A 26164-nucleotide genomic window follows, 5' to 3' on the forward strand; every position below is an offset into this window, starting at 1 on the left:
CGTAAAAGCTACTGGGACGTCTGCCAGGACAAATAAAGTGTTTTTTTTGTTGTTTTAGTATTAAACGTGAATTCTGTCTAAAGAAGTGAACAAATGCCATTAAAGTTTTTGAAAGCACTGACCGAAACGGGTGGGAAAGCTTATTTCTTCAGAGCCAAACATCTAAAAGAAAAATACCAATAGTGACACCTGCTGGGCACAGCGTGTTACAACTTCTAGTTACTGATATGAGTTTGGATACAAGAAATTAGTGTGGGGGGGAAAATGCAAAAATATTCACAAAACAATACGTATGTTATAATTTGCAAAAATAAAATGAAGCGAACAAACCAAAAAAAACCACCATGGTCGCCAAGATCTTTGAGGGAATTATTCTATGGACTCATGAGACAAAAGTAGAACTATATTGAAAGGTAAACAATGTGACGGTGGTAATTAGCGGTGGCACAAAATCCTAAAGGGAAATATAATATAATATAATATAATATAATATAATATAATATAATATAATATAATATAATATAATATAATATAATATAATATAATATAATATAATATAATATAATATAATATAATATAATATAATATAATATAATATAATATAATATAATATAATATAATATAATATTTTGTTGACATTAAGAGTTTTCTATTAAATCGATAGGGTTCGGACCGGAAGCCATCTTGAAAGTGTCGCGGGCTTAACGGTGGGAGGAACGTGGGGGGTGAAGGAGGGGAGGAGAAGGAGAAGAAGAGGTGAGAGAGGCTGGAGGAAGAAGGGGAGGAGGAGGCTCATTGTTACGGAGAACTGCTGAGACCACCGCTACTGCACGTGAATTTCCCTGGAGAACATTTCGGTAAAGTTTTGTCCATTTAATTCCTCCATTTTTCTTTCTTTGTAAATATCTGGGCGGAGTGCTTTTCCGGAGCGACCACCTCCGAGTTGCCGCCCAGGCGGCTCGTTGCGGTAAATGATAACACCGGTGAGCGGAGCAGGCTGCCTCTGCTCCGGTTACTATCAGCCCTGAGGACGGACCAGCCGTCATCTATTGTTTGCTCTGCGTTACTTCTCTCTGCTTGAATCCGGGTTTTGGTGACATTCTGGCGGTTAGACGAAAGTAGCCGCGTCGAGCCTCCTGGTCAGGTTAGTTCAGCTAATTTAATATGTGGAGAGGAAAAATGAATCTGTAGATAAGAGGAGCTGTTCTCACCGATAAACAAGTAGGCTAACCGCGGAGTTAACTAAATTATTTTCACTCTTTTATGTTCAGGTTTAAATAAAATAAATTTTCCGAGAATTTGAAAAGGAACCCTTAATTTGAGGTTTATTATTTCTGTTTTTATACGTGTCAGTAGAGTCTGTTCAGGCTGCATATGGGTGTGTGTACTGACATGTTAATTAGGCTAGTTCTGATATAAAAAAAATATGGCGAAATAAGACAAATGACAGAATTGAAATGACTTAAATACCACATAAATTTAAAGTTATCAAGCATAAAGTTGAATATAAATTTACAAAATATTATTATGATTAAAATACCACATAGTATATTTATGCAATATTAAAGGTTTAAATGACCATTTTTTGTTTATATTGATGTTTTTAATAATTCGGTAGTTGTTATTTTTAATGCTGATAAGTTGTTCAGCTATCATATTGAACCTTTTTTTTAATCAACAATGGAGCCACTTGAACATCATTAACCAAAACAACTATATTTCATTTTAAAAATATCCCCTGAATTGCTGGGTTTAAAAACAAAAAACGCACTGCTTTGTTTTATAAGCTTTGCTACAAATATTCTATATTTGCTGTGATTTTTCTGCATGCAGATCGTTGACTGGTTTCCATCTCTGGCTGTTGTTGGCACTTCCTTTTCAAGGAGCGTTGTTGGACTGGAAGCTCAGCCTCTGTCAGGTGATGGACCTTTAGATGATGACGATGGGCGCAGCCAGCTTCGACCAGGAACACAGTGGATGGTCTCTGCCTCCTCGGACCGTTTCTCTGTGATCTCAGAAGAGACTCTCGGGCAGTTTTCAAACATTTTTTAAAATTTATTTTCTCCTGACCTGGTGGATGACCCTTACGGTAACAGAGGGCAACCTCTCACCCGAAGCAGCCATCTCCTGGGTATCTCCTCTGCTTTCTCGTGTGGGGACCCAGTGATGGATCTCCTGTGGGTGCTCTCCGTGTCGATGCTCGCCGCCTGCGTGGCCATCCCCATGGACGCTGCAGCAGGCAGCCACAGTCTGTTCACCTGTGAGCCCATCACCCTGCGCATGTGTCAGGGGCTGCCATATAACTCCACCTTCATGCCCAACATCATGAACCACTACGACCAGCAGACGGCTGCTCTCGCCATGGAGGTACGGTACATGATGCGACGTGTGAAAAAGCTTTCAGTCAACACCGTTTCATAATTTAGAGGAAAATACGTCTCCCGTTTTCAGTTTAGCTTTGACGTTTGAGCTCTAAACACGTCTGTAATATATGTCTGTGTTCAAAAAGCCTCAATTACAAAGAATGCATTTCATTTATTAGGGAAATATAAAACATCGCCTTTTCACAAGCCCTGCACAGACTAAACCTCGTGAGCAGGGCTTGTGAAATTCTGTGACTAATCTTCACATGCATCTTATCAAGAATAAACCTAGCTAAGCCAATTAATTTAATAGCTAATGGCTACCAAACATACAGCAGTAAACTGTAAATGTTTTTGTGTAATTTTTTAACAGAAATGCTCAGTATATAGCTTTAATTGGGTATTAGTGTGCATTAGCAGATTCTTAAAAGAGTTGGCTAGAAGTTGGTTAATCTTTTCTGAATTTGACTAGTGGATCAAATCACACATCACTTTAGATTCTCTCTTTAATTCACCATTTCTTTTTAATCATGAAAACCATCAGCAAATTCTTCTTAAAATTTGATTCTAAACTTGAATTTGTAGGTCGAACCCCAAAGAAAACCAGAAATTGGTGCAGTTCTTAAAGATAAACACAAATATTTGCTGTGTATAACTAATGGCTAATTAACTCTTTTAACATTATATAATTGCTATGATTCTATAACACATCGGATTTGTCTTTCCTGGGTCTGTTTCTTTTTGTCAGACCTTCTGTAAAGCATGTTTTTGTTTTTGTGAAACCGATCTCAGACCTCTGTAAAAATGCTCTGAACCTCTTCCCATTCATATCCATATTTACGCTGCATCACTCAGGTTTGATTAGGAGTGTATAATCAGACTACTGCTGGTTATGCAAGGCCTTCATTGTGTCCACTCTGTCTGCTGGGTAGGTCTGAGGACGACACTAATTTGGTACTAAGGATGTTCAGACAAACATTCTTTCAAAGATGCCTTTTTTCATTTTAAATTTTCTTCTCCTGTGCTTTGTGGACTAAGCGCCACAGACGTAGTGGTGTGTCGCTGTGCTGCACATTTGGGATGTTTACAGATGTGTGGAGGGATTTCTTAGACCAGCACCTGGTCGCCAAATCTATTTTATGTAACAGGCTTTAGAAAAATGACTCAACCACACACACACACGCACACCCACGCACACACACACACACACACACACACACACAGAGGGGGAAAAAAAACAACCAAAACCTCTTTTGGTTCCAGTTCAGTAACGGATTAAAGTTCACATTTCTGTGTTTAGAAGTCTTCTTTTAAAAGCATTCATTTCAAACAAATGGATAGATCTATGGTGCATAGATGCACTCTTGACCGAACACACTCCTCCTGTGTGTGGATATACTGGCTGTCTATATTTCACAAACATTGCTCCAGTTTGCTGATTCCCTCCATCGTCTCCGGCCACCGACCCCACCCTGCTGCCATGGCGATGATGTGGTGACACTCTGCCATCCATCTGTTGGTGTCACCGTGCTCAGCAGTGACTGTTGGAGAGATGGAGATGCAGCTGCCGGCAGAAGCAGCTTGTCGCTAAGAGGCTGGGGTTACATAACCTCTGAACACGGCCTGCCCAGCAGTATGAATGTGCAGCTACATGTGATGGGTCACAGCTGCTCTCCGGAGCCGGCTCACACACCATCTAGTGTCTTACTGCTCAGGATACGCCACCCCAGTCATCTTATGACCTACGATTCATTTATTTAAAACACAGATAATGTACAACATACATTAACCATAATCAAACGGCATGCAAACAAAACCATTTGCAGTCACTAGCTACACTGCTATTAGCCATAAAATTGAGCAAATTACAAAAATGAAGAAAAATCAAGCACAAAAACTGATAAAAAGTTTTTGTGCTCGGATGAAGTTGTTTTTATCTGCCTTGTCAAATGGATAGATTTCATGAAACTGCGATGGAAACACTTTTTCCATTTTCCATTTTCTCCTGATCACGTCTCAGGAGTCATGCAATCGACGTCCAGATGTTACTACTGGCGGAAATGTCAAAGAAGATGACAGGAAGTGGTAGGAGGATGATGGTTTGCTTTTGTTTTTGGACAATGTGCAGCCGGCGATGCTGTGACCAGAGCGCTAACAACATCGCACAATTCATAAAAAGTTGTCAGTCCATTGTGTTGAATCCATAGTTCTTCTGTAAAATCGCCGACCACAATTTTTCCAAAATGCAGCCTATGTAGCTGGTTCAGGTATTAGCTGTTTGTTGCTCCAACACCTGAATAAGACACTTGTGCAGACATGACCTCCTGGTCGAGTCAGCCCTCTTTGAGGGCAGAGAGAAAGCGGACAGCGGCTGATTTTCAGACCTTTGCGAAGGTGGAAATGATCGGCGCATAAGATTGGTTCCTCATATAAGTATCGAAGTATCGATCAAAATTGAGACAATCTGGGCCGATTTATTGGTTCATCCCTATTGACTAACCTAAAAAATACTGTGTAGATTTATTGCGATGAAAGCCTCACTGGAGCTGCTGAGGGTTGAGATGTTCTTCTTCAACAGAAAGAGGTCGTTTTGGTTCCAACAGTGTTCACTTTGATTGGTCACGGATTCACAATTAGGTCTCTTTTAGTGCTTAGAAGTGCTTGTCAGTTTAAGATTTCACACAGGAAGCCGGTAGTTTCCAGATGGCGGAGACTGCTCTTCTGTTCGGCTCTTGTCTTCCCGATAACTCGGCCCGGGATCCAGTCCTTGGGAGAATTCAAAGCCTCTAGGACGTTGAGAGCAGCCAAACAGAGTGTTGATGGTTGATTCTTAAAAGGGAATTAGGCCTGCTTAACAGCCATGATAATAATGATGAATGCCTCTCACCGTGGAAAAGCTGGGAGTTGGACTGGAACCAGCGCCTGCCGTTCCTGCGCTCTTTCTTCTAAGCCCCTGAAGTGGTGTCTCTTCATGCCTTCTTTACAAAGATTTTGCCTGGTGTTAGTTTTATGGGAAAGTAGGACAGTTTATCATCATGGCATTAGTTATAAATCCCCATATCTATATTAGTCTTTTTGTTAGAAGCTGGGTCAGTGAAAATGCAAACTCCTGAATGACTCAAACCATGAAAATGCTAAGTTACTGTACTTTATATTCTGCTTTTTATCCTCTTCCAGTTTTTCATCTATGACCGTTGAATGACCTCGCAGCTCCAATGGGACATGGGCCTCCAGGGTTTGGGAATCTTTTTTTTTTTTACCACCGGGATATTGTGCCGCACTTGCATAAGTAAGAGCGTGGCAGATTTTAGTGGCATTACTAAATGGGTTAAAATCCCCTCACTTAGACATGGATGCTCTCTGTGGCTCCCAAATGGACTCATGGCAGGAACTCAGTTAAGCTGATTGAGACTCTGATGCCTTCTGTAGTGATTCACAGTTTTTGTCTGAGGTAACTTATTAATCCATCACTTCTGGCTTTATGAATCTGACAATTTGTGCTTCAGCGGAGACAGATGCTGTTGTGACTGAGCGTTATTCCTGGCCTGTGTTTTTGAAAATCCACAATTACAAACTGTCTTTTAGTCTCCCATGGCAACTATTGAGCTGTGCAAAATGCCTGGCAAGACCCAGCTCCGCCTTCGAGGACAAAACTCCTCATCAGAGCTACAGTTTCTGAGCTTCCACCTGACAGGGCATCCTTCCTCTGTGACTCCCCCGCTCAGCTCCTTCAGACTAGCCAGCAGCAATTAGCAAACACGTGGTGGAACTGAGCATCTGCTGAGCTCATTGTAGGAGCTACTTCTCAGTGAAACCCTGGTAAAAATGTTGTGTTAATAGAGGAGCCATGCTGTGAGGATTTCCTGAAGGCTGAGTTTCAGAAAGAGCAGGAGCTTCTTAAAGAGACATAGGCACAGTTTCAAGGAATTAAATCACAAAGTCAAATTTCTCTTGCATCATGTTTGATATATTTCTACAACAACTGATGGAAACGTAGTTACTTGATGGTGCTATAAAATGGCCCTATGTGCCTGGAAAATACCTACAGCTGCCCCTTTAAAGGGAACATTTTCTCATCTCATCTTTGAAGTTCATTTCTTCGGTCTGACATGTAGAAGAGAAGCTGAGCTTCCCCCCTGAAGGTCAGGGGTCACAGCAAAAGTAATAACAGGAATTACTCAGAGGTCTGGTTCAGGCCTTAAGGCCAGATGGACACAGCGAGGGTCAGGACCAGCTGAAAATGCTAAGCATGTTAGATTGCTAACCAGGTGTAAGCCAACAAATCACCGCAATGACGGATACGTAAAGATGGTTACCATGGTGAGATGATGGCTTGGATGCAAAGCGCCCCTTCATTCTCACCTCAAGTCAAACCCATTTTGACGTTTATTCCGTGTTGGCTGAAAACAGAAGCCACCGACACAAAGCATAATGGCCCGTCTGGGTATAATCTCCCTGGTCCCAGTCCATCCCTTCGCCTTTCAGCCTGTTCTTTCAGGTTAGCAGCCTGTCTGGATAAACCGTGTCAGGTTTCAGCTGCTGTGTGGAATAACCCAGATACTCCACCCTGTCGGTGTGAATGACTTTGTAAAGGAGTGCAGAGGATTGTGTGCGTCTGTGTTTGTTCAATACCTCCAGTTCAATCCAGAACAGCTCTCTGCGTGCTTCACCAGAGAGTACTTGACTTATCGCGCTCATTGTGCCGTAGTGAAGATGTATCCGATACACACAACGCGGCCTGATAAATCCTAGCCAGCGTGACCTGTGCTATAAAAGAGCCTCTTGTTTTATTTAATGTCCGACACCGTGTTTATTGGCAGTGCCGTGAATGCGGAGCACATTGAGAAAGCGAGGCGCTGCTCCACAACAACCCTTCTCTCTCTCTCTCTCTCTGTGTGTGTGTAAATGGATATTACCCACTGTCAAACACAAACACTTTCTTAGCGGCGAATGACATGGCTGCTTGGTCGACCCATCACTCCTCTCTCCCTTCCTCTGCACCTCTTTTGTCTTCCCCCACTTCCACCGTTGGCAGGACTTCACCGTTGCCCAGGAAACCGTCCCGATTGTGCTGTTAACAAAGGAAGCAGGGGCTTTTTGGGTTTTTTCTTTTTGGGCCTCCCGGGAGGTGGTCCCCTCCGCCCTGCACCCTGACCTCCTCAAACCCTCCTCTTCTCCATCGATGCATCACTCGTCGCCATGGCACCGAGCTCTGAAATTTGGAGCTCTGGAATGGCGGTAGAGGAGAACTGGAATGCCAGGGGGAGCTGCATGAAGGGAGGGGGTAAAAGAGGTGACCGGGAGGTATTTATAAAAAGAACAAATCATCACAGACCGGTCGGCCATGTTGGGATCTTTTGTCGGCGGTTCACAGAACCTCAGCACCCGACTTGAGTCTCCATTAAAAACCAATCACTGTTTTTGCTTTGAAGGCATATCCAATGGCTGCCCTTCATTCCATTAGACTATTAATAATGAAAATCACAGTACTGGGATTCAGCACAGACTGCATATATCAGCATAGCGTGGGGTGAAACGGAGGTCAGGGATGTTTTTCTTCACGTCTTGAAGATCAGAGCGTTTCACCACCCGGCGTTATGAAGAGCTCTGCAGTAGGGGAGGGAGAAATTATGCTAATTCTCTCTGCACCATGTGGCAATTTAACCGCAGCACTAATTTTCACAGCAATGCTGATGAGACAGCTTTATTTCTCTGTCTCTCCAGCAACTGATTAATTGTATTTTAGATGTTAAATCAATCTGAGAAAGTTTTTTGTTTTTTGTTTTCAGCTCAATTAAACTTTTAGCCATTTACCGAAGCATGGGTCTCCAGTTTGACCAGTGAATCAATAAGAGGGAGTGTTAATTATCTGTAATTGGAGATATTGGTTGTGTGACGCCTAAGGTATCACTATGATCGGCTCTGCTCTCACTGCTTCATACCAGATAAAAGCTTGTTGTAGATACTGAAGAAGAGCTGGAAGATAAAAAGGTTGAGGTATAAAAATAGTCTGAATAGGACGAGAGTTGAATGCGAGTCCTGATCTGTGGTGAATCATCCCAGTAGCCTACATGTTTACTCAACCGTCTCTTCTCTGTGTGGCACAGCGGAGCACAGAACGTTGTTCTGTAGCCTGCAGGAAGCCAAACGAAGGACGGGGATGAAGATGTGAGCTCTAGTAGCCGCAGTAGATCCGGGTTGGCATCACTGATGAGTACTAGATGTCTATGACTAGATGACCAATCTACACGCTTTTGGTTATTTGAAATGACATTCAGGATTTCTCAGCACTTATTCCTACAAAGAGCAGCAGACCGTCATTTTCTTCATGTTTTATAAGATATAAACGTAATTTAGAAAGGGAGAACGTATAGCTCAAACATAAATGTCAATGTTTCATGCACTTTACCAGATTCTAGCGTAAGCTAATTTGCATCTAGACAACCTGACATGCTAGTTCTCTTCTACATGGTTCCTACAGTCTAGAAAAGTCTGGACAATTTAGATTTTCTGCCACAATTCCCTATCCCATTGTTTAAACTATCCATCCAGGCAGCTACAAAGTTATTGTGAATTCTTGTATCTACAGTTTACTTTGGTTTAGAAGCACTTACAGCCTCCAGAATTGAACCATTAAAGACACCAAAAGCATGTGGAAATGCAAAGTTTGACGTAAATGTACCAGCAGTAAAGTGAAAGTTGGATAATGATAGTTTTACAGCTTTAAAACAGCCAGTAGAAATGATGTGTAACCTTCTTCCTTGACTTTATTTTTATTTTGAGATAATAACTGGTGCAAGAAGTGCTGTTTTTTTATTTATTTCTGAACTTTACCTTATAAAAGTGGTTTTCCCGATTTAACTGATTGGGAAAACCACTTTTAGTGAAGCATTTCTGTTTTACAGTAGGCTAAAATTCTACTCGTCACGTTACGCTACTTTAGTTTCTGTTTCAACTCAAAATTGCCAATAAAAAGTAAGGTCAAAGTCCAGTTTGGGCCTGACTGATGGTGCTGTACTGTTTGTAGTATAAATAGAGCGATTTGTGATGATGTGGTGTGATGGGTGCATCTGAACGTTACACAGTTGTTGTTTTTTGCTTCATGGAGGATTCTGGGTCATGACCTGCTCTGACTGCTCTGTGTGTGTTTCTGTCCTGTGTTACTCGGTGAAGCGTGACGACTTCAGTTGCTCTGAGATTACACAATTGACTGCTCGATTAATCTTGGCAATGACATGTAAGAAAATGATTGTACTAATATTTAGCTTGGGGTTAACGTAAGCTTGAGAGAGCAGATTGTTTTGACTGGAGAGTGTGGAACTTTAACCTTACTATCGGCTGATGTACAGTTTTAAATGAAGGATTCAAGAGAGTAAAACCGTATCAATTGGGTTTTATTCATTTAGGTTTTTTCACCATCTTTGTAGAAGGGTATCCTCCCCAACAAAAACAACAAGTAGCCGTAGGAAATAGTCGAGGAAAAATGTTCATGTTCCCATGAACATGAATGACTTGAATTTTAAAACTTGATTCCACAGTTTGTTGTAAATTACCTTTTGACTCGCACCGTGTCAAAAATATTCACATAGTACAGGATGATTACTTTTGCTGGACAGTCAACCACCCTGCTTATCAAGGACATTTAAATATGTCAGTTTGCTGGGATGGATCATTTTCTTTTCAACATTGTCCATAAATGTTCAGTGGGATTGAGTTTGTCAACTTCTCATCCTTTGTGGATGCTAGACTTGAATTGAACAGTGCCCATCTTTCCGTTACAGATGTGCGCAAAACTTTGTTGATATTCCACTAATTTAAAAAAGAACAACACAATTTTGGTGCTTCTATTAAATAGAAAACACAATTAAAATCACACATGAATAAGTTTGTTGACGCAATAAGTTATTAAAAACATGTCACGTCGTCAGCCTCCAATTACTCCCCATCATCGTCTTCGTCTTTTCCGTGAGTAGCAACATCTGGTTGTTGATCACATGACTCGTGTGATGCAACAAAAGTCTTTCCGCTGCAGTTTTTCAAAATACGCTAAATTTGGTGCAGCCAAAAAAACTACCTCGTCCTTGAACAAAACGTTTTTGTCAAACGCGAGTTTTTTTTTTTAAATTGACATTTTCTTTAAGCAAAAAGAAAATATGCTTCTTGGCACATTTTCCAGTTTGCACAATTATGTGACGCAGTCTTGGTTGTTCAGTTTGCTTTCATCTGAGGGGAGCTGGCTTGGGTCAAGAGGTTTACTTATCCAAATTGGGACAATGATTTCTCACACACATCACAGCTGGGATGAGCTGGCCTCATGCATCCCTCCTCTGCATATCAATCCTGTAATTCACCAGTTTCCCCCAATACTCTCACATAGACATGTTTTCTTAATATTTGGAAAATATCCAACTAGAATTATGCCTCAACAAGCTTCTTGATGGCTGCAGAGATTCTAGGATTTCTCCACAACTTGCTAAGGGACATTTGCCAACAGTATTGGTATATAGCAGAACCATTAAGAACCATTTTGACCCGGCGTGGAATAGAGAACATCCACTACCAACATGCCGGTAGTGGATGAGTGGAGGGAAGTTAGATCTGGGCACTTAAAGAAATCAGAGCGAATATTTAACTAGATTAATACCCATCTGTCCTAACAAGCCATTTGCTATCCCTCCCATCCCCCCTCTGCTCTGGGCTTGTCTGTCAATCAGGCCTTCTGTCTTTACATTATGGGGGAGGGGACATACTGTGCATCTATGATTTGACTGGGGTGTGGTTAGAAGTCTTGATGCAACACAAACACATGTAGGTGTATGCAAATGAATCCATTGAAAACCAGTGAGGCTTTCTGCGCTCACACTGCTTCTTGGCACATTTTCTCAGTGTGTGAGAGCATCACTGCACTGCTCTGTGGGTGTGTTCGCCTGCAAATAATATACTTCCGTTGGTAGTTCTCCTTGTGAGCAAGTGTGCGCATGTTGTCAGTGTGTGTCAGTCAGCCACAGCGTGGTCCTCCCTGGAACACAAAGGGGCCTGTCTGCAGCAGCACAGGGAGCCCTGTGGAGGTTGGAGTGGGGGAAGAACGGGGAAGGGGGAGAGGTGACATTATTGGGGTGCAAAGGGGGATTATCAAGAAGGAGGCCAGACTTGTTTTTATGAACTCATCTCCAGAAAATGTCACGTGTCCTGCTCCACTGATCCCTTTGTTTGGGCCAAGTCCTGAGGATGGAGCCTCAATGAGGCCTGAGACCGGGCTGGTAATTTTTGTTACCTTGTAAAATAAGCACATTTGTTTTAGGGTGCATTCACACCAGCCCTGTTTAGTCTGCTTTAATCCAACTCTGGTTCATTTTCCGGTTCTTTTGGGGGCGGTATGAAAGTGGATCGAAAATGTGAACTACAAACCTGAACTACAAGCCTACAAACCTCGGTCTCTGTTCGGTTGAAGTGAACTGTGGTGCGGTTCGAATGAATGCCAAGCGGACTGGAGACTGCTCGAAAAACAGGAAGTGTACTATAGCGCAGGGCATTCTGGGTAAATACAATCAAAGAGTCTTGCGCTAGCGGGAGAAATTACTCTTGGTATTTAGACAAAGACAAAAGAGAAAACCTGTAACTGCTAAAATTTGACACCACTGCATTTTTGTTGACATTTTCGGAAAAAGGCTCGGTGTCTTTTTCATTTCCTTCAGTGGTTCTTGGTGATGGGAGGACAGATTTTTCAAAGCAGGGTTTCTCCCAGTGTATAATAAGTCTGGCCGGCCACCAGGCTTTACTTGAGTCCCCACCAAGCTTAGCGTTGCTTATTTATTTGTTTTTTAATGGCTATAAAGTCTTGCATTTTTTAAGACTTTATAGCCGGTGTTCAGATATTAATCTTCCAATAACACATAATTATCAAGTGATATTTTCAAATTTCTTGACAACTTTAAACAATTTTGAACTCAAAAACACGGCGGGCTGCTAGATGAACGACTGCCGAGCGCTCCAACCACCAGGGGGAAACCTTGCAAAAGGTTTGGTTTGTTTGACACAGAAAGGTGTGAAAGCAAACCACAGCAGCTGAAAACATAACAAATGTTGCAACTTTGATCCCCTGTCGAACCAAGTCTATCATCCTGTCAGGTGTGAAAACAGCCCAAAACTCTCTTCTCTTTTTCTCTGCCTGATTCTGCAGCCGTTCCATCCCATGGTGAACCTGCAGTGCTCTCCAGACCTCAGGATGTTCCTGTGTGCCATCTACGCTCCGGTGTGCACCGAGTACGGCCGGATGACTCTGCCCTGTCGCCGCCTCTGCCTGCAGGCCAGGAGCGACTGCTACAAACTGATGGACATGTTTGGTGTCAGCTGGCCAGAGGAGATGGACTGCAACAGGTTGGAACCACAGTAGTTCCTCTTCTCTGGATTTATGTTGGCAGGGGTCAGCTGGTTGGCTTTCCTGGATTTGCATGTTGAACACATTTTGATTTGAAGTCAGATAGAGTGAAAGAAACTTATTGGACTCTTGGTCCAATCAGACCTTGACAAGCAACAATTGTGTTTAAAAAAAAAAAAAGTATTAAAAGCTCACCAGCTGGAATCGTGGAGTTACTGCTTTCGTCCTCCCTCAGGTTCCCAGACTGCGATGAGCCCTACCCTCGACCTGCGGACCTCCTGTCCACTTCAGACTCAACCGAGTCCCCCGTCTCCGTCCAGCGGGACTACGGCTTCTGGTGTCCCCGGGAACTCAAAATTGAGCCAGAACTCGGCTACTCCTTCCTGGGGGTTCGCGACTGCTCCCCCCCGTGTCCCAACATGTATTTTACTCGCGAGGAACTGACGTTTGCCCGCTACTTTATCGGGGTGGTGTCCATCGTCTGCCTGTCAGCAACACTGTTCACTTTCCTGACTTTCCTCATCGACGTGTCGAGGTTCCGCTACCCGGAGCGGCCCATTATCTTCTACGCCGTCTGCTACATGATGGTGTCCTTGGTGTTCTTCCTTGGCTTCCTGCTGGAGGACAGAGTTTCCTGTAATGCAGCGAGTCCTGGAAGATTTAGGGCGTCCACAGTGACTCAAGGCTCCCATAATAAGGTCAGATCTTCACCTTGTGTTCTCCACTGTCTTTATTTCCTCCTGCATGCTGACTAAAAATCTGTCTTTCTCTCTCCTAGGCCTGCACGCTTCTCTTCATGGTGCTGTACTTCTTCACCATGGCCGGCAGTGTGTGGTGGGTCATACTGACCATCACCTGGTTCCTAGCAGCTGTTCCTAAGTGGGGCAGTGAGGCCATAGAGAAGAAGGCGCTCCTCTTCCACGCCTGCGCCTGGGGCGTCCCAGGTGTCCTCACCGTCACTCTGCTCGCCATGAACAAGATAGAGGGAGACAGCGTGAGCGGCGTGTGCTTTGTGGGGCTTTACAACCTGACGGCACTGCGTTGGTTCCTGCTGGCCCCACTGGGACTGGACGTCGTGGTGAGGAAGACCCTTTTCACAAACCATGATGGATTTTATTGCTCTTCTTCTGAGGCAATAAATCAGGGTTACCGCACATCCTTACAAAGAATTAAATTCATGCATCTAATTTAAGGCCTAAATCTTTTCTCTTACAGAACTTTTGTATCAGGAAAACGTTTAAATTGCACAAAGACGTTATCACTCACTGCATTCTGTGTGTCGAGGCGATTAGGGCCACCAGCAGCTAGCTGCTAATACGTGCTAGCAGTGCATCACCAATTGGTTGGATGAAGTTCACTTCTGTTGCCAGCCCATATGATGCTAAGTGCATTCTGTGCAAAAACAAACAAAAAAACTTTCGATCTTGTGGAGGTTAAGGCCATAGAGAGCTGCTGCCAGAAGCTGCAAACAGACCCCAGAAATGTCTGATTATAATACTGCAGCATCCCTTATTAACCTCTGTAGTTATAGTTTGTTCACTCTTCAGTTTCGTTCATGGTGGCATTAAAAGGGTCTTAAATTTGACTTTCTGAAACCTGCAGAATCCCTGTAAATGCAGCTCTTCCTACAGTGTTGGGTCATGCAAGGCACATTTAAACCTTCCTGCTTCTCTCCTCCTAGGTGGGCGTTGTGCTCCTGCTGGCGGGCATCGCCGCTCTCAACCGGGTCCGCATGGAGATCCCGCTGGAGAAGGAGAACCAGGAGAAGCTGGTGAAATTCATGATTCGCATCGGCGTGTTCTCCGTTCTCTACCTGGTTCCCCTGTTGACCGTCGTGGCCTGCTACCTTTATGAGAGCAGCTACCGGACCGTCTGGGAGACCACCTGGGTGCAGGAGAAGTGCAGAGACTACCACATCCCCTGCCCATATAAGGTAAGCCCCATGACTGTGTGTTTAAAAACACTTCACTATTCTGGTGCTCATAAAAACTGTTAGCATTGGGCTGTTCTGTCCCTGAAGCTCATTGTTTATCCATAAAGAATTGTTTGATTATATTTCACATATTTCACAATTGAATGGAGTGTAAAAGCCTCTAAATTTAGCTTTTAGAAGCAAATCACTGCAACTGAAGTGATGATGCGTCTCCTTATTTACACAGTACAGAACTGAAAAACAACTGAAAGCGTTTCCTTTCTGACGGTCATTTGAAGCTGAAGACATTTATGGTATCAAAAAAATAAATAAATAAATAAAAAGCTAAAAAAGAAACCACATTAAAGTAGTCTGTAGATCAGCATGGGGTTTTGTTTTGTTTTGTTTCTACAGTGTTGACCTGCTGATATGATTTCAGTTAGGAACTAAACCAGCTTCAGTCTTTAGTTATTTATGTGCAGAGCGACAGCAGCATCACAATGAGGGGATTTACTAATATTTACTAATATTTTCAAACAGGTAAAATGGTCTGGAGGGACTTTATGCCAGTGATGTCTAAACTTTTTACCACTAAGCCCAAAATCAAGTTAAAAAACAAACCATTTGTTTTTACATAGGAGTCTTCTTGTTCCTTTTTAATTCTTATCTGAATAATAAATTAAACATGAAACATTGTTTTGATCAGATGGTTTTAGAAAAGGGATCTTTAGAACATTGGAGATCCTAAACGTACAACAGATTTCACACAATCCAGCTTTTTATAGGACAGCATTACAATTAATCAAAGTTAGTAGTAAGCCATCGTAACTCCATTTATTAGCACTGAGCATTTGACTCCTTCCTTGTCCTTGTTGACACTGACCCGTCCAGGGCTGTTTGTGTCGCTTTGCTCTGATGTGTCATTTGCTGGGATGTTTGAAGGGAATCTCGTGTTGAAGGCAGGCGGTGGAAATGTGTGTGAGCATCGCGGACCTCCGTGTGGGATCTGATGTTTGTCTCAGCGCCGCTGCAGCACAGACAGCAAAGCTGTTAATAATTGAAAGAGCGCCGTCTCGTTTCAGACGGTATCACCTCGCCGCTCCTCCCTGAGCGCCTGTTGTTGTTGTTTTCGTGATGATGTGAACACTGGATTAATGCTCAGATGAGTCCCGGTTTTAATCTGTGCCTAAAACGCCGCGGTAATCCACCGTGTGTGTTTCTGCTGGGGTCGCTGGGGTCAAACCTCTCCACGGCAACAGCACATCTGAACATAAGCAACGTTGTGCAGTGGAAATGCTGCTGGGTTGTGGCAGAATATAATAATAAAACCCATTAATAAACTGTTCAAATGATAAATAACCTGCTCTGCATTCTATGAGAATGTCATAATGTCAGACATATTGAACATCTTTTCACATTTATGTAATCTGGCAGAGGAAAACTGCTTTGATTTGATGGATGAAATAATATTTAAAAACATAATACCATTACCTAATACTAATATAGTAAATACATGCTGACATGAGCAGGTTTTCATTTTTTTGTCATGGTATGATTACATTAAATTTCCACAAGAAAAGATTGTTATTAGATTTAAGTTTTGGTTTATAGGTTCTAAAATGTCAACATTCCACAGAAGAGCATCCTATTTCTACAAAGTCTCACATTTTTCTTTAATTAAAAACCTATGAATTAAAGTAAAACAGCGTTTCTTTAACAATGACAACAAAATTCCAATAGTACATCTTTATATTGCTCTAATGTATTACTACTCCAGACAAAGGACAGAATGGTCTCTTTGGATTGGGAGGGTTCCAGATTCCTATTCTAGAGTCTCGAGGGCCACATGAAATCATACAGCGGGCCAGATTTAGCCCTCGGGCCTCGTGTTTGACCACACAGAGCATATGTGGATGCATTCACATTCAGCCCTCTCTGTGCGTCAGTAGGAAGGAAGAAATCCAGCATGTCTCCATAAAGCCTGACAGGACCAAGACGTCCGCCATGCGGAGCTCCTCTGGATCTCACACAGCTGCGTTACCAGGCTGAACAGAAGAACCTGAACCAGGTTACCTCTGTGAACCCCGAGGCTGGAGCCGACGGTCTGATCCCTGCTGTAACGAGCGTATCTGTGGGTCTGCGCCGCATCCCTCTTCTAACGGTGTGTGGCAGAAACCGGAGCAAAGATGGCAGACCGGCCAGAGGCAGGACGCTCTTCTCCTTCTGTCTGACTCGATGACCAGATGTGTCAGTCATGGTGCTGCCGCGCTACCCAGAGAAACCGCCGTCCTCAGGCGGGAGGGTAAAGAGTCAGCCGTCAAAATCAGAGCAGATGTCTGCTGATTGTTTCTGCCTCCAACATGAGACGTTCAGCTGTTAGTGGAGAAGTAGAGCACATGGATGTTTACGCACAGCGGCCTGTATCTGCTGCATCAGCAGCTTCACCGGCTCTGCCTTTATACAGATCTGTGGCGCAGCCGCTTTCCTACTGAATATCGCTGCTACTGTCCCTTTAAAACGCAGATCTATGATTCAGAGCCAAGTGTGTCGATTCAGTTTGAGCACCTTGTTTTAGGTTTTAGCATTTTTGAAAGAGATTGACAACAAAACAGCTTTTGCATTCGTGTGGAGACTTTACTAAGACTGAATAAAAATCCTTTCATTTGGTTTTATTGGTGTGAAATGTTACATACAGAGCCTTGTTAGCTCTTCACACAAAGTGGAAGTGGAAGGAAGGTGAACTATGGCATTTAAAAAACAATTAAGAGTTGTATTCAGACCAGAGCTGGTTCTTTACAGCATCCGTTTTGATTGATTACATGGATTTGACCACGTTAAAAAAGTTATCAACAGTTGTTTTTTTTTTCACACGTATTCATGTTTTTCTGATACGCCTGTAAATCTGGCTCACAAATAAAAAATGAAAACAAAAACAAAACAAAAGCATTCAGAATTTACCTTCCACTGATGAATCATGTTCTACATCGTGTTGCTTCCCCTCACAGACGCTCATAAAGTAGATCTGTTTCCCTTTTTTCTGTAACTGTTTTACTATATTTTTTTCATTTTACTTACAGCTCTACAGTGGTGTAGATGGGGAAAAAAATCCTGAGTAAATTTCTGTCAAAAAATTTTGAGATTGATTTTTTTTTTTTTTTTATTCTTAAACTCAAACTTGGAAGTTTGATTTTTTCCACTTTTGGAGCTCTGAAATGTCGTTATTATTCCTAGAAAATTTATGGCATTTTTCTTGATTTTTGGCGGAAATTTAGTCTTTTTTCTCTCTATGAAGGCCGTCATGTGTACAGTTCTCCATCAGCAGCTCCTCCTGTCTTTCAGGTGGAGAGAACCAGCCGGCCCGACCTGGCGCTCTTCCTCATCAAATACCTGATGATGCTGATTGTGGGAATCCCCTCTGTGTTCTGGGTGGGCAGTAAGAAGACCTGCTTCGAGTGGGCCAGCTTCTTTCACGGCAAGAGACGCAAAGAGTACGTACCCAGTACCCCACGACTCCATGATGGGATACATTTCATACATTTTGTCATGGCAGGACTATTTAATCTAGTTTTTTAATTTATTTTTTTAATCGCTGGACTTTTCTGTTAGGGAAAGGTTTGAGTCATTCTGTTCTAACTTGAGGACGATGATGCTACCGCTGACTAGCTGCTAATATGCTAGTTAGTTAACTAGCTATTTAGCTGTTTGCATTTATCATGGATGATGGACGAGACGCGCGGAACGCAACGGCAACAAAAGCTGAACTTTTTTCCAGCTTGTGGACGTCGCTTTTCAGCATCTGAAAAATAGAATATTTGGGAGAAAAATCTCAGAAATTTTCTAGAAGTTTTTTCTTGCAAATTTTTGACTTTAGCAGCTCAGACATTAATTTCTTTTCAGAAAGTTGCACTATTATTTGTATCCATCTTGAATGGCCCTAATACACCCTCTTCAGGCAGGTCGTCCCTCTAGTCGCAGACTCCTGTCCAGTTGTCTGGTCCATGTTGGTTCTGGTCCATGTTGGTTCTGGTCCATGTTGGTTCTGGTCCATGTTGGTTCTGGTCCATGTTGGTTCTGGTCCATGTTGGTTCTGGTCCATGTTGGTTCTGATCCGTGTTGGTTCTGGTGTTTGCTCCAGAGTTGTCAGGTTGTTGTGAACACAAGCCCCTCTCTGCACACCCCCTCCTCCGAACTCAGAGCATTAACCCCCTGTCCCACTGCCTGCTCCACCCACTCCTCCATCCTCTCCTACCACACCCACCGCCCCACCACCTTCCCTTTGTCCCTCCCCACCCTTCTGCGTCTCTCCCTGCCCACCTTCTCCTCCTCCTCCTCTTCCTCCTCCCTGCCCCGCCGCAGTGGGATGGTCAACGACAGCCGCCAGGTTCTCCAGGAGCCCGACTTCGCCCAGCTGCTGTACCGGGACCCCAACACGCCCATCGTGAGGAAGTCGAGGGGCACGTCCACCCAGGGAACCTCCACCCACGCCTCCTCCACCCATCTGGCCATGCTGGACGAGCCGCCCAGCGCCAGCACCAGCCGGGCCGGATCGGTGCGCAGCGCTCGCTCCAAGATGAGCAGTTACCATGGCAGCCTGCACCGCTCCAGAGACGGCAGGTGGGTTCCCCCCGTCACCTCTCCAGATGTTTGGATGTTGGTTCCTGAACTCGTCCCGGCTCTCCCTGGCAGGTACACGGGGTCCAGCATGCCCCGCCTCAGCGACCAGTCCAGACACTGCAGCACCAACCGACTGGACGGCCTGTCCAGACAGGACTCCGCCTTGCGCCTGGACAGCCAATCGCGGCACAGCAGCACCAGAGACCTGAGTGGCACTACGCAGGCCGTCCTCGGTGTTCCCGGAAACGGGATTCACCGAATCCTGGACGAGGACGGAGCTGCAGCCTGAAGGGACAAATGAAGGAGGGAGACCCAGAACCAGGCTGTTGATCCAGTCAGAGGAAGGGAAGTACTTTTGGAACTTTGCCTTAACGTCTCTCAGCTTTATCTGCCAGTCCAGCTGATCCAAAAAAAAAAAAAAAAAAAAAAAAAGACTCTCCAAGCTGACTGTCGCTGGGTTTACAGAGACTAAACTTTACTGTTGGACCTAAACTCCTGAGCCTGACAAAAACAAAATGTGAATTTTATTTTATTTTTTACTTCTTTAATTTGTGACTTTGAAATGGTTTTAATGGATGAGACAGGAGCTTTGTCCTCAAGCCTGGGCATCTCGACACTCAAAGTATTTAAAGCCTGATTTTCCCCTTTAGCTCAGGCAGTTTTGGGTGTCACATGTTGAAGCTACATGTGAAGCTTCATAAGATGTAACACTTTCCAACATGTGTTGTAAAGTGTTACATCAGCCTGTCTTACACTGTTCCCAAACAGTAGCTGTGTTTCCATTGGCCATATAATTGTACAAATTGACATTTTAAAGATAAATTTGCTTACAAAAACATCCTAATTTCAAAAAACTCTTTTTTGCTAAAAAGTTTTAGCACTCTGGTATTTTTTGTTTTTTGGGGGGGGAGATTGGTTTATTTTGCAAACCTGCAATGGAAACATGATCAACAAACCGATGCTTCCATTGGCAGAAACTACAAAGAAGACAACAGGAAGTGGTTGGAGGATGATGGTGCAGCATGTTTTTAATGACTTATCATGTCAGCAAACTTATTCATATGTCATTTTTATTGCGTTTTGTTTAATGGAAACATTGCAACTGCAAAATATAAACACAGTTTTGCGCACATTTGTAATGGAGACGCAGCTACTGATGCACAATTGCACTGGCAGAACGGAGGACGTGTGTTTCAAATTTTCCCATTTATGTTCATATTTCTGCTGATTCTCTGCATCAAAACCCATTTAATGTTGAGGGACATGAGTGGAGCTGCACAGCCTCCTCAGATTGAGAATCAATTCAAAACCTTTTCCACCTCTACTGTAACGTATATCCTGTACAACTCAAAACAAAAATAAAATCAGTTTGAGGGAGAAAAAAATAAAGGTGCAATTACCTTTGAACTAATACTGAACTAATAGACTTAAAAAGCATTCAGTCCTTTTTGTGCAAGAGTCTAGCAGCTTCGGCCCGACTTGTCTGCATCACTCGTCTACCCTCCAGATTCGCAAACCCTTCTGTAGATTAAGATGTATACTTGGACTCATTGGGATGCTGAAAAATAAAATCCATCTTCAACTTTCTAATTGCAACTTTAACCACCTTCATTGAAAAAAAAAAAAACATGTTTCATCTGAAGAAGAGTTAACCTCCAGATCATGATGCTACCACCACCATCTCTCTCTCTGGGTGTAGTGTTCTTTGGTAAAGTTTAGTTTGTAGAGCTTTTTGTACAATAAGATTCTTGTGGTCCTTTGTAATCCAAACAATTGGTTTGGTTTGTAAAGGTGTAAGTGTAGAGTGAAACTTTATTTCAGGATAATTTCTGGTAGGTATGAACTCATGAAGACCAACTGCAATCTATAAACCTTTAAAGTGCAGGTTTAAGAATGAAATCTGATATATCAAGTTGCTCCCTTTTTGAATTCTCCCTTATATCAAATGTTTTAGATTGAAATGTACAGGATGAAGTCTACGCTGTATGTGGAAATGTTTTGAACTGAGATTCTCATATCAGGGCTGCACAGTGGCGCAGTTCGTAGAGCTGTTGCCTTGCAGCAAGAAAGTCCTGGGTTCGATTCCCGGCCCGGGGTCTTTCTGCATGGAGTTTGCATGTTCTCCCTGTGCATGGTGGGTTCTCTCCGGGTTATCCGCCTTCCTCCCACAGTCCAAAAACATGACTGTCAGGTTAATTGGTCTCTCTAAATTCTCCCTAGTGAGTGTGTGTGTGTGAATGGTTGTGTGTCCTGTATGTCTCTGTGTCCTGTATGTGACAGACTGGCCACCTGTCCAGGGTGACCCTGCCTCTCGCCGAGAACGTAGCTGGAGATAGACACCAGCAACCCTCCCGAACAGGAAATGGATGGATGGATTCTCATATCATCAAAAACAGGGTGTGTACATTGGAGTACCACCTGATGCAACAGTGCTTAAATGTCAACTTTGGACTCTTAGCAACAAGGAGCACTGAGCTTAGGTGCAATTTGGAGGTGTGTGTGTGTGTGTGAGCCCCCTTCCCTTGTGGCAAGCACAATTCTAACTGCTTGCCAACCTCAGAAAGAAGCTTAGAAAAAAACATGATTTCTTTTGGTATCTTAGCAACCAGCACTATTGAGCCCAGGTGCAAGTTGGTGGTGTGTGTCCTCCAGGCATTGCTCCTGTACAGAGAAATCCTAAGTAGTCTGTTTAAATGTGTCCTTACATGTAGCTACTGTAAATGTTACTGCCGTTTTGTTTATAGATGTAAAAACTTTTCATTTGTAATAAAAGCTTTTTAAAGAATCCATTTGGAGAAATGACCACACAGCAACACTACCGGTGTGTATTTGTAACAGCCCTCCGCTTTATTGAAATACATCGGAGTCAGGTTAATATGAGTTCTCCACATCAGCGTGGCAGCCAGTTCCATACATTATTTTTGACCTTACACCTTAAATATTTTTGTGCAAAAAGGAATCTACATCACCTGTAGTGGGTTATCCTCAGTAAAACGCCCAAACCGTCCAAAAAGGAGCAAGTAAAACAAACAAACCAAAAATAAAATGATTACATCTAGAACATGCAAAACTGTACAAATTATTACAAACCAATCCTAGAAAAAAAAAGTGTAATATGATATGAAAGAGCAAAAATAATATAGAAGGTACTCTAGATAAGACCTCACTGAAATGTAAAGGCGTTTGATTTCGTTTAGGCCTTCCTCCACAGAAAACTGCGGCACTTCGGCCATCGGATCACCTGCCACCCTTCGACCCACGCCGTCCGTCCCATAGGCCGACCTCGACACATTTCCTGAGATTTCCTCCCTCACTCCAGAACGTCTGGGATCAGTCAGTTTTAATTCTTAATTTTTTTTTTTAAACATATTGACCAATGTTAAAGCACCCCCCGCCCATACAAAGTCTGCTTCCTGTCCCTCCTACCGGACGCCACTTGCAGGCGAGAAACGGAGAGCTGCATGCTTAAAAAGGTTCAGGGGGTTGGAAAATAAGCTTTGAGCTTCAAATCACAATAGAAAATAAAATCCATAAACAAAACACTTGGAATGAGGTACGGAGAGCTAATTTGATGGATTTCAACAGGAGGAAGCAGCAGGAATGACGACTGAAGTTTGTAATGTTTGATTCCCTTATATGGAGCTGATCATGACAGGCTTCAACTTGGACTCTGCAATGGGGGGAAAAGAGAAAATACTGTACAATAGGAATGTTTATTCTACGTTTATCCAAAAGAAAACTGTTTTAGTATTAAGAATGTTTCTGTTTTAAATGACAGAAAATTGTGTTTGATTTGTCTTAATTCACACAGGTTACTGTCAGATTCTGCTCCTGTCAGATTCTCCTCCTGTCAGAATCTGCTCCATAAATTGTCATATTATGTTGCTCCTTTTGTAAATGGGGTTCAAAACTGGTAAAATAAATGGCAGAAACTGCTAAACAGCTATAGTAAAATACAACAAAAATATGCCCTCATAACCGAGCAACTTTAGAGCTCCAGCCCGGTTAGTATTAGCGAAACAATCAGAAATACATCGGAGTCACGCGCTGGTTTAAGTGTTTACATTCCTTGTTTTAGTGTTCTGTTTCCATCAAGAGCTTTTAATGGACATTTTAGCACATTTTTAACAAGCAGAGGCTGTGACAAAAGAAAGTATGTTACCAAAATGTCCCTCTTTTGTCCGTTTTTGGTTAAATAGAGCTTATCCATTGGTAGAGGGGTCAACCTTTTTTCCATCCCAGTACCACGGCCAATCAGACGACCAGAGGAGCCATAGGGACGAGGCGCTTGCTGCGTAAAACCACCGCCTCAGTGTACGAGAGCGTAGATACGTGTGTGATAGCAGGTTGGTGAGAAATGCACATTTTCCACAAGATAGTTTGAGCAGTAATGTCAGTCCGTAAATGGGGGGTGGAGGAGAGAAACACAAAACACAAAAACCAAAAACACAACACGTGTCAGACGTAAATATAAAACTAACTCATAAAACGGATTTAAAAAAAAAAAAAAACAACAAAGTGGTTTAAAAATGGCTTTTTGTGTGAATAAAAACTCAAAATTACTCAAAATAAAAACCAGAAAACCAAATCCGGAATTCTTTGCTCATTCCCCGTGTAGTTCTCTATAGTATTTTCCTTATCATATATTACTCTACTTTGAACCTATGTACATCATCGCGATGGGAGTCAGTGAGTTGGTCAGTTTGGTTGCACAGCAAAGTGGAACGTCTAACGCTACGACGACGGAGGACGCCTCCTGGATGAACCAATGAGGAAGAGAGTAGCACAGTGGGAAGTAGGAAGGTTTTTTGCTAACGCTCAAAATAACAATAATAATTAGAAAATGTAAAGTCACAGCACTGAGTATCAGGAGAAAACTAAAACTCATTCCTTTTCTTTCTCACTTCCTTTTTTTTTAATATGCAACATTTTTCGCAACACCCAAAGAAAAAGCGACGGTAGGAAAACATTTGCTTCATGTCGCGTGGAAGCAAACCTAACCTTCCCCATCTAAGATCGATAAATAAATTAAAATTGTCCCCGTGAAACCCGGCTGGTCTTATGTACAAATACAAATCATTTTCTCTCATCAATAATCCGCTTCTTATATTTTTCTGTTGCGTCGTAAAGTTTGGCGTCTCTATGCGAATCTCTACAGAGGGAAGGAGGGGCTGCGTAGGGAAGAGCGTCAGTGTCTATTCTGGATAATCATAGCGCAGCTCTCATTCACTCATCGAAAAGGCCCAGAGTTGTAGTGTTTCCGTCCAATCAGGAAGCAACGTCCAGAGGCAGTTCATCAGGAGGATGGGAGGTGCAGTTCTCTGGGCAGTGGAGGTGGGAGGAGAGGGTGGTGTAGGGGGAGGTTAGGGAGTCCTGTGCTGAATCGGGGGAGGGGGGCAGTGGGGAGGGCTCATGTGTCCCAGCCCATCCGGTCTGTGCTCTCCAGGGACAGGGACTTGGTCTTGTGTGGGGACGCCGGGCTGGGGGGGCTGCTGAAGGTGGAGCTGTTGGAGGCCGTGGAGTGACGGGGGGAGTCCGAGTCCTGAAGAGGAGGAGACGGAAAGAGAGAGAGGAGGAGGAGTTAAAAATGTATTTTTAAAAAACCACAGGAAGGAGGGCTAAGATTCAGATTCTGTCACCAAAATACACTGCAAAACACTAAACTTACAAGTATTTGCTCTAGTTTCTACTGCAAATATCTTAGTAAACTTGAAATAGGACAAAATTAACTTGCAAGTTACTTTTCAGCAAAATATAGGAGCCTGTTTTAAGTTCCTCAAAATTCCTTTATATTGATGAAAAAACTAATTAAAATAATCTACAAGAGGAACTAGTAATTTTTCATCAATATTAAGAAAAACGTTTGTTTTGTCTTATTTCAACCGTGATAAGATATTTGCTCTAAGAACTGGACAACTTGGTGATATTTTGTGTTTTCGTGGTGTGAAAACTTTGGGTTTTTCTTACGACTTCTGAAAGTGGAGACGGTGCCCTGCAGAGAATTCACCCCCCCTTCAACATGTCCTCATTTTGACACACACAAACCTGAGCTGAGACTTGGTGCGACAGACCAACACAAAGCAGTGCACAGCTGTGAACAAGGTGCCTTTTCAAAGGATTCATCACACCTAATGTGGTGAGTTCAGCTACTCAACCCCATTTAGTCTAACACCCCCAAAATACAATCCAGTGAAACTGATCGCAGTCTAGAGTGAACATGGAAGAAGATGCTGTGATCTGATGCGACATATGGGCCTGAAAATACCATGAAACACGGTGATGGCACCATCATGCTGTGGGAATAGCTTTTTTTTTTTTTTTTCATGGAATGGAGGATGGAGGACAAGCCTGGGGCAGAGCTTCACCTTCAAGCAAGAAACATGCAGCTAGAGCTTCTGTAGGACTACTTCAGTAATCAATTATTCTATCGATTTATCGATTAATTGGTTAAAATAAAATAAAAATGGACGCCTTCTACAGATTTTTCATTTAGCCACATGAGCCTTTTTTATACATTAAAAATATATTAAAAGATGCAAATGAAATAACTAAGTCACTTTTTGAAATAAGAAAATTAAACATTTTATTGCAGTAACAGCATTCCTTTAGTGAATTTGAACTGGGTGAAACTACAACTATGCCACTTGTGGAAAAAGTATTTATAAATACTTTTTGTAATTATATATATATATATATATATATATATATATATATATATATATATATATATATATATATATATATATATAGTAGAGTTTTGGTTCAATTACTGCTCTGAATATGTTTTTTTCACCAAATGGCATTATTTGCCTATACAGTTAACGATTAATCGATTACTAAATTAGTTGACGATTATTCAATAAGTGATTTATCATGACTAATCATTTCAGACCAGTG

The 26164-nt window shown here is 42.6% G+C and overlaps 2 protein-coding genes across 12 annotated transcripts in view; one reads left to right on the forward strand and one right to left on the reverse strand.

Annotated features, from left to right (window-relative positions):
• Positions 1–708: 708 nt before the first annotated feature.
• fzd3a (frizzled class receptor 3a) lies at positions 709–19729 on the forward strand. Of its 3 annotated transcripts, none has more exons than XM_044106745.1 (9): positions 709–857; positions 1834–2367; positions 12544–12740; positions 12977–13439; positions 13520–13819; positions 14423–14674; positions 17993–18141; positions 19010–19267; positions 19340–19729. In XM_044106745.1, exons 2-9 carry the CDS (start codon positions 2167–2169, stop codon positions 19554–19556), a joined length of 2037 nt encoding a protein of 678 aa, XP_043962680.1. In that variant the 5' UTR covers positions 709–857; positions 1834–2166; the 3' UTR covers positions 19557–19729. The 3 variants fall into 3 exon arrangements, with proteins under 3 accessions (XP_043962680.1, XP_043962679.1, XP_043962681.1); XM_044106744.1 differs by having other exon boundaries at positions 737–1144; XM_044106746.1 differs by having other exon boundaries at positions 737–857; positions 1884–2367.
• Positions 19730–22091: 2362 nt separating this feature from the next.
• The window catches only part of cdc42bpab (CDC42 binding protein kinase alpha (DMPK-like) b), an 83612-nt gene continuing 79539 nt past the window's right edge, over positions 22092–26164 (reverse strand). For all 9 annotated transcript variants that reach the window (XM_044106743.1, XM_044106735.1, XM_044106738.1 and 6 more), the window contains one exon: positions 22092–24809. In XM_044106743.1, the coding sequence (XP_043962678.1) occupies positions 24678–24809 (132 nt within the window). In that variant the 3' untranslated portion in view covers positions 22092–24677. The remainder of the gene's footprint in view (positions 24810–26164) is intronic.

This window comes from Gambusia affinis, linkage group LG22 (genome assembly GCF_019740435.1).
Source record: "Gambusia affinis linkage group LG22, SWU_Gaff_1.0, whole genome shotgun sequence".
Taxonomy (NCBI): Eukaryota; Metazoa; Chordata; class Actinopteri; order Cyprinodontiformes; family Poeciliidae; genus Gambusia; species Gambusia affinis.